At 37.0% G+C, this 8760-nt stretch overlaps 1 protein-coding gene across 1 annotated transcript in view; it reads left to right on the forward strand.

Moving 5' to 3' along the window:
* The window catches only part of LRRC9 (leucine rich repeat containing 9), a 161127-nt gene that overhangs the window by 65437 nt on the left and 86930 nt on the right, over positions 1-8760 (forward strand). Inside the window, exons 8-12 of the mRNA XM_042782087.1 lie at positions 1489-1685; positions 2675-2806; positions 6862-7038; positions 7351-7468; positions 8183-8309. Of these exons, the coding sequence (XP_042638021.1) occupies positions 1489-1685; positions 2675-2806; positions 6862-7038; positions 7351-7468; positions 8183-8309 (751 nt within the window). The remainder of the gene's footprint in view (positions 1-1488; positions 1686-2674; positions 2807-6861; positions 7039-7350; positions 7469-8182; positions 8310-8760) is intronic.

An 8760-nucleotide genomic window follows, 5' to 3' on the forward strand; every position in this document is an offset into this window, starting at 1 on the left:
CAAGGCTCAAGGGTCCAAGATTATCTTCTGTGTCTGTGTTAATTGGTTTCCCTTTTCTTTGTTGAAGAGGGTCTGTGCAATCCTTCTGCCTAGTCTGCCATCTTGCCCCGCCTCCCTCATCTGATGTCTTGACTGCTGCTTCGATAGGCATTGATTGTGGGTCCAAGTAAAATGAAATCCATGACAACTTCAGTCTTTTCTCCATTTATTGTGATGTTGCTTATTGGTCCTGTTGTGAGGACTTTTGTTTCCTTTATGTTGAGGTGTAATCCATACTGAAGGCTGCAGTCTTTGAGTTTCATCAGTGTGTCCTTCAAGTATGCTTCACTTTCAGAAAGCAAGGTTGTGTCATCTGCATGTCACAAATTGTTAATGACTCTTCCTCCATCCTGATGATGTGATCTTCTTCATATAGTCCAGTTTCTTGGATTATTTGCTGAACATATGGATTGAATAGTATGGTGAAAGGATACAATTCTGACATACCTTTCCTGATTTTAGACCATGCAGTATGCCCCTTGTTCTGTTCAAACAACTACCTCTTGGTCTATGTACAGGTTCCTCATGATCACAATTAAGTGTTCTGAGATTTCCATTCTTGCAATGTTATCTGTAATTTTGATCCACATAGTCAAATTCCTTTGCATAATCAATAAAACACAGGTAAACATCTTTCTGGTATTCTTTGCTTTCAGACAAGATCCATCTGGCATCAGCAATGATGTCCTTCATTCCACATCCTCTTCTGAATATGGCCTGAATGTTGAATATGTACCCCTATATACTTGTTATTACATATTCTGTGGTTAATTTTTTGCAAAAACATTATCATTGAAAAATTATTGAAAAATTAAAAAGTAGATGTGCCTAAAAGTCACACTATTTGAAGTTTAAATATTTAATTTATACCAAATACAGAATTTATTATAATTTTCTGTGCCTGGCTTTAATAGAAGCAAACTCATGAGCTTTTCTCATTTTCAACTGAGAGCATTGTTATATTTGAAGTACTAAGATCTTCAGTTAATCAAGAGAAATTAGCTGACTGAGGTTGCATCAAAGAAGTAATCACATATTTGGATGCTTTTATGAAATAAGATCTATTTATTACCTTAGATTTTTACTTTGTTAATTTAAATTAACGATATATGTAGGTTGCAGTGAGTCAGAATAGACTTGATGAATGGTGTGTGTGTGTGTGTGTGTGTGTATAAAGGCGCTCTGGTAGCATAGTGCCTAAAGCATTTGACTGCTAACCAGAAGACTGGAGGTTCAAACCCACCAGCCACTCCTCAGAAGGAAGGTTGGGCAATCTACTTCCGTAGTGATACCGCCTCAGAAACCCAAGGAAGGGTCGCTATGAGTTGAATCCAACCCGACAGCACATAACAACAACATGTAATAGATTTCATTAAAAAATAATACATGAATTCAGGCTTTGCTTTTACTGTGTTTTAATTTTGCTCTCTGGTACTTTATATTCAACAGTTGGAACGAGAACTGGCTGAACTTAAGAGATCTGGCAAAGGGCACAGTGATAGATGCAATAGCAGTAAAGTACCTGAACTTGAAGAATCAAAGAGCTGTGAAACTGTCACAGAAGAACCAAATCTTCAACAGAAGATACTGATAAAACTAAATGCCTTGAATGAAAGAATAGTGTTCTGGAACAAAAAAATCGATGAGTATGTTTAATGAATGGTCTGGTTCGAATTTGAAATGAGAGATGCATCAATTAAGCTCAGGTCCCTGTTTTCAGGAGTAGATGGCAATTATAGTATGATAGCAGTAAACTAAAAACATGAAATGTGTTTCCAATCCAAATTCCTATTACATACGGGCATCACTGATTCAAAACTGGCATACAGTTTTTTATAGAGACAGTTCTTTCTCAGGAGCAAGGAGCTTCCCTCTGAGAAGCCTCCAGTCACAGCACTCCTCTAATGCTTGCAAACTAAAAGCATTAGAGCTGCTACTGGTGCAGAAACTGACCACATAAACAAAAAAAGGCAAATCAAATACACAGTTGTCTGGAATCATGTAGAAACAAGCTCAGGTTAAGTGTAGGAATACTAAGCAAGGGGGCTTAGTAAACACTATTTTTTCTGTTTATTAGGGCACTAACTGGGTAAGTTGGTTTGCCCCATAATAATACTATCAATAATAATAGCTAACTTTTATTGGGCTCTTACTGTGTGCTCAGGACTGTTTTCCTAAGAGCTTCACACAAAGGTTGGGCCATCTACTTCTATAGTGATACGGCCTCGGAAACCCAAGCAGGGGTCCCTATGAGTCGGATTTGACTCAACGGCAGTTGAATTTTTTGGTTTACATGTATTTTGCATATAATCCTCAAAACAGCCCTTTGAAGTGCAGGTGATGTTGGCATTTTACTGAGTCATAAAAAATGTTAAGTGACTTGCCCAAGATCTTAGAGCTCCAAGTGGTGGAGTCAGAATGCCCTCACAAATTCTGAGATGAACAAAATTTGAGGTGATTTGAATTGCCAAAAAATGGAATCCCTTTTACTTGGCTTAATTGTTAACACCAAACTTTATTTATCCATTGAAAAAGCCTTGTATTTCAGAACTAATTTTTTAAAAATCTATTATGAATTTTCATGTTATAATCTCTGAATTATTCTAACTGCTTTATATATTTTTTTCTTCAATAGAATTGAAACAATTTATCGTATTGAAGTAAAGCAAAAGAAGAAAAGTCATAGCTTATTGATCCCATTTTTGTTAATTGAGTTGGAGACTGTGGGAAATATCCATTTTGAAGAAGGCACTCGATCTGATGACTGGTAAATATGTTTGAAATTCAGTGATAAATTTTAAAATAATTTTAAGTGCTTAGAACAATCAACCAAAATATAAACTTATAAAATTTTTAAATGTCCCACTTTTAAAACACTTTTCATGTAGAATATTTATTCACTGTTGTTGTTGTTGTTATGTGCCGTCGAGTCGGACCCGACTCATAGCGACCCCTCCCTGGGTTTCCAAGGCATTATCACTACAGAAGTAGATTGTCCCATCTTCCTTCCGAGGAGTGGCTGGTGGGTTTGAACTGCCAGCCTTCTGGTTAGCAGTCAAGTGCCTTAGCCACTATGCTACCAGAGCTCCCCTATACTACCAGAGCTCCCTAAAAATCGGTAATTACCTACTTTACCACCTATACATAGCTCTTTTTGTACCATTGTTCTGAGCTAATGTTGAAAACATCCTAATGGTATTTCATTGCTGTTTACCCAGTTTTCCTTAGGCCAAGAGCAGAATATAATTTAGAAAAAAAATATTATGGTCAAGTATTAATTTTTATGTATATTTGTACTGTCTGTTTCTAGACTGGGTACAGCATTAGATCATGAACGTGGAGTGAGAAGCTAGGACAGCAGGAATGCCAAAACAGGATTGGCGAGAGCAGGTTGCCAACATGGGGGAGGAGGCTGCCTGACCAATCTTCTGGAAGTCCATGGTCAAAGTGGAACCAGTTGTCTAGAGCTAGGTAGAGTCAGGATGCCATGGAAACCGAGTTAGAGTAAGGCATGCCCTTGAACCAGGAATTCAAGTCAGAAGCCTGTTAAGAAAGAGATGGAGAGAGCCACCAGAGACAGAAGCAGGAAGCAGACATCTGTACTTCAGAATCAAGGCCTCTGTAGAAACAACTAGAGGGCACAACCTAATAACTGAGCCTAAAAGTTTTTTTAAAAAATTATAAAAAAAAAAAAAGAGAAATAGTTACCCAAAAAAAACCACTATGACTTTCACATTTCTAGAATCATTTTTCTCAAAATTGAAGAGCCCATGAAATAGATTGCCCTAAAGCCTGTGTGAATTTGGGTGTGGATGGATGCAGCAGGAGGTACATGAAGCTGTAGAGTGGACTGGGCACATCACCCTGGAGCATACTTTTACTTGGTCACTGTTGAAACGAACTCTCATTCCTATGGAGTAGAATGAAATATTTGCATTCACTTTTCGGACAAAGAAAAAAGTGATTATTTTGGCTTACATTAAACAAAGCCCCCTGATTTACTCTGTGAGTAAAAACTTCTCAAGCACCTTGGGAGTACTTTGGTGGAAAAGTGTGAGAAGACTGCCCAAAAGGGAAAGAGACCTTTAAAATGCTTTCTTTTGTATGCATACATTTGCCTAGCAGTTACCACTGTTTGCTTAATCACAGTACTTTATTTTTATGTGCAAAGATACGAAAGATATTTATCCCAGTTGCCATATAAAGTAAAGGCCTTGATTTTTTTTTCAAGTGTAAAAATTGAACGGTGTCTGTGCCTGCAGGGTTTACAAATAATCTTTCAGCCTTTCATTTATATTCACTTAACCTAAACAGAATTTCTTTATTATAATAATTTGTGTCTTGTTAACTTGTTACAAAGGAAGCCCTTTACAAAACAAGCAGATGAGTGGGAAAAATAAAAAGCAGAATGACTAAAAAGCCATTTAGATAACTATGTCAGCCTGATAGTAAATTTCTGGATCACTTTGATTGACTTTGATAAGCATTAGCAATTGTTTGCTTGGTTTTAATAAGAATAACCTTGATCCGTTTTAAGGAGAAAATCAAATATTTGTTGGCAGGATTTCAAGGACTTTTTTTTTTAAGTGTACTTTCAAGCTTGGCCGCCTTAGCTGTGATCTTTCATATATCTAAGAAATAACTACTAAAGGACAGAAGTGCTTTAAATTTCCATGTGCCATATTTCTGGTTGTTTTATTTAAACACTGACTTCTCTTTTATTAATTTTTTTTTCAAAGCCAAGGGTTTAGCATTTAAGAGAAAAGTAGTTTAGTAGCGTTAGGACTCACATATGGTTTTCTATCAAAACAGCCTTTATTTCTTTAGCAAAAGAATTGTGAATTTCTCATTGTATGTCATTCAATATTTCTTAACTTTGTTTCTTTTATGAAAGAAAATGATTATTATATTCTCCAGTACTTAAAAATCCATATTTTATAGACACTTTCTAGTGGAATGGCTTATTGCCACTACAGTGTGGCATTATCATTATAGATTCATATTATTTACCTATGTATGTATTGCCAATTGAGTTACTCGTTGACATCAGACAACATTCATCAAATGGGGACCCCAAACATGAAAGATGCTGTGTTTGTGCTTGAGAAGCTTTAAACCCAGTTATATGTATTAAAAAAAAAAAGACCAAACTCACTGCCATCAAGTCAGATCTGACTCATAGTGACCCCTTCTTGGTTTTACAAGGCAGTATCTCTACAGAAGTAGATTGCCCAACCTTCCTTCCAAGGAGTGACTGGTGGGTTTGCACCTCCAGCCTTCTGGTTAACAGTCAAATGCCTTAGGCACTACACCACCAGAGCTCCCAGTTATAGACATAGGACATTTATAATTTTTAAAAAAGTCAAGAAACTTTAAACCAGCACGAAACAATATGTAAGTGACTCTATAAGCTTCTTCCTCAGTGAGATCGAGTGACACAGTGGCTGCAACAATGGCCTCAAACACTGAAACAATAGTGAAGATGGTGCAGGACCAGACAGTGTTTCATTTTGTTCCACATGAGGTTGCTATGAGTTGAAAGCAACTTGATGGCACCTGCCAAAGAGGCAAGGAGGCTGCATCTTCTGACCTCCTCTAACACCACAAGAGGAAGACAGAATCACCATCAGTAGCCCAAGGCCTATTCCTGCAAGGCCAGACGTGCTGCCCCCCTCCAGCCCTTTCACCAACTCTGACACCAACTGTTCCTCCTGCAGCACCCACCACCTCTCTGCTGTGTTCGATAATTTGCTGTGGTGGTCACACAGAACTCACAGATTATGAGGTTATTAGGGAAATAACAGGATACAATTCAAGTTCAGAAATGCACTCAATCTCTTGAAGCCAGCCGTCTCACTTAGCAGCCAGCAGTCTCTCTGCAGTGCATGTCTCTCGTGTCTCTCTCTCAGCAATGCATGTCTCTCACATCTCTCTCCCAGTGATGCATGTCTCTCGAGTCTCCCAGCAGGCAGTGAGAGATTCCTTCTGCTTCTAGGAGGGTTCCTTTAGAGCCTGGCAGAGTGGCCCAAACCAACCAATCCCAATATCAGAGTTCTATACACCTGAGAGAGAGCGAACTTCCTAGAAATTACTTTGTGCTGCTCCCAACAGAAATACCTCAGGTGGATAACTTTAACAATCAGGAGCTACTCAGTTGCTCATGGCAAATTCCACCACAGAGTTTACAAAGACGGCTAGAAAAGCCACACTATGTAATTTACTACACCACAGCACCTAACAACAACATAAGTTTCCTGGGGACAAATATGATGTTCTATGCCTTATAGGAGAGCCAAAGTTTGATCCCTGGGGCACTCCCAACATTTAAAAATCTGTCAGAGGAAAAAGAATCTGTACAAAGAAAACCACGTAGGAGCAACCAATAAGAGAAAACCAGGAATATGTGCCTTCACTGAAGCCAAAAAAATAAAATATTTCCACTTAGGAGGATTGCTTAACCAACATTATCTTTTAATCAGAATAAATATATAATAAATAATAAAATGGTCATTTTTATGTTGCAAAGTTGAGCCTCTCTTTTACTGATTGAATAAATCTGTCATATTTGAACCAAGGTGGAAAGACCTGGTGATCTGCTCGCCTGAATAAAAATTTCAGTCTAGAAAACCCTATGGGGAAGTTCTACTCTGTGCTATAAATCGCTACGAGTCAACTTGATAGCACACAATAACATTTGAACCAAAGCAAAAACACAAAACATAAGCTTTAACTTTTAAATTTTATTATGTGTAGCTTTGTGTTCTTCAACATATTAAGGAAAATGTGTTATTTTCTTTGTGTATGTTCTGTATTCCCATATAGGTTCAATTCCTGCTATGAATTAATTCTGTCACGTTTTTGTACATGGGACTTCAGAATGTATGGCATCACAGGAGTGAAAGTGAAACGTGTCATTAAAGTTAACAACCGTATTCTGAGACTAAAATTTGAAGAAAAAATCCAAAAGTTTTTGGATGATGAAGATATGCATGATTCAGAGTAAGAAGTTAGATTCTGTAAGGAATATCTTTACAAAGTTTGATTTTATTTTGTAAAGATCCTTCAATACTTTACAATATTGAAAATGCACCTTGTTAGTAAACATTTCCATTACATGCATCCCACTTGACCTCCAAGTTTATCCACATTGGGCCATTTTCTGAGCATGAAGGGGGTGGAGGTATTAGTGATGATGCTAGGATATCTGATGTAAATGGAAAATATTACAGGCAAGACAGGTGGTAAACTTACGTGTGGTTGAGATTTTATTAAATCATTTCTCAAATTTTCTCTTTTTCAATTATCCTTAAGGAGCTATCGAAAGATGCTAGAATGCCTTTTTTATGTTTTTGATCCTGAAGTTACAGTGAAGAAAAAGCATCTAATGAAAATCCTTGAAAAAGGATTCAAAGAGAGTGAAACAAGCAAGGTAGCGTAAAACATTTTTTTAGAATAATTCATTGTTTCTAATAATTCAAGCTTTGCCACTGGCTAAGCATGATTTCCAATCATTTTATCGATATTTATAGCAAAGTTCTGCTGTTTCACAAAAAGCCCTGTGGTATCTTAGAAAGTATAGCATTTTATCTCTTTGGATTGTATCAGAGTAAGTCTATTAATTACTTTATTGGTCTCACTCTACTTCATCTTTCTTGGCATCTTATTTTTAAAATACAGATCTTTAATGTGTTCTAAACATGTTAAAAGTCTTTAATATGTTATAAACTCTCTGGGATCTTCACCATCTTGAAGAAATTCATTCAACAATGAGATTATTAGACAAAAAATTAGGATAAAAATCAGAAGCATCATTGCTGTAATATCCATCTAATATTATATTGCCACAGGATTTTCTTTTGGGATTTCACAAGATTACTAGTGGAGTACTTATTTAAAATGTGAGCAGTTGTTGCTCCCAAATGACAGAGTGATGTCAGTCTTGATTTTGGCTGATTTTCCAGGAACAAGTTTTGTTTTGTCTTATATCATTTTTCATAAACCTACTTGACTATAAACATATATATATATATATATGGCATATTTATTTGCCCAGATACATAAACATAAAATAATAAGCCCTCTGTATTGAAGGTGAAGTATTGTCAATTTTATAAAAATACTCAGACTGTTTTTTTCTTTGCAGCTGCCTCTCAGAAAAGAAACTGTTATTCTCACCAACAGCCTCAGTATCTGTGAGTGTCCCAGAATTGAACTTTTACAGTACAAGGATGAAAAGAAAAATTCTCTTGATCATGAGCTCTTCAGACATGGTAGTATAAATATACAGTATTTCTGAACTTTTAAGTTCTAAGTTTCCAAATCCATTAATCATTTTCATATCATTTTTCATACTTGGCTTTATCAAACCAGGAGATTTTCTGAAAACCATTTTATTTAGTATTTGCCAATGTAGTGTTGCCTGACTTTCTAATCTTTTACTTCACTCAGGCTGTGAACAAATATTTGTGTTGTTGTTGTTAAGTGCCGTCGGGTCATTTCCGACTCATAGCGACCCCATGCACAGCAGAACGAAACACTGCCCAATGCCGCACCAGGCCCACAATCCCTGCTATACTTGAGCCCATCGTCACAGCCACCGTGTCAATCCATCTCCTTGAAGGCCTCTCCCTCTTTCGTTGACCTTCCACCCTACCAAGCATGACATCCTTCTCCAGGGAATGGTCCCTTCTTACAACATGACCGAAATAGGTGAGACGAAGT

The sequence above is a fragment of the Orycteropus afer genome, unplaced genomic scaffold (assembly GCF_000298275.1).
Source record: "Orycteropus afer afer isolate SDZICR_OR568_19922 unplaced genomic scaffold, OryAfe1.0 scaffold00237, whole genome shotgun sequence".
NCBI lineage: Eukaryota > Metazoa > Chordata > Mammalia > Tubulidentata > Orycteropodidae > Orycteropus > Orycteropus afer.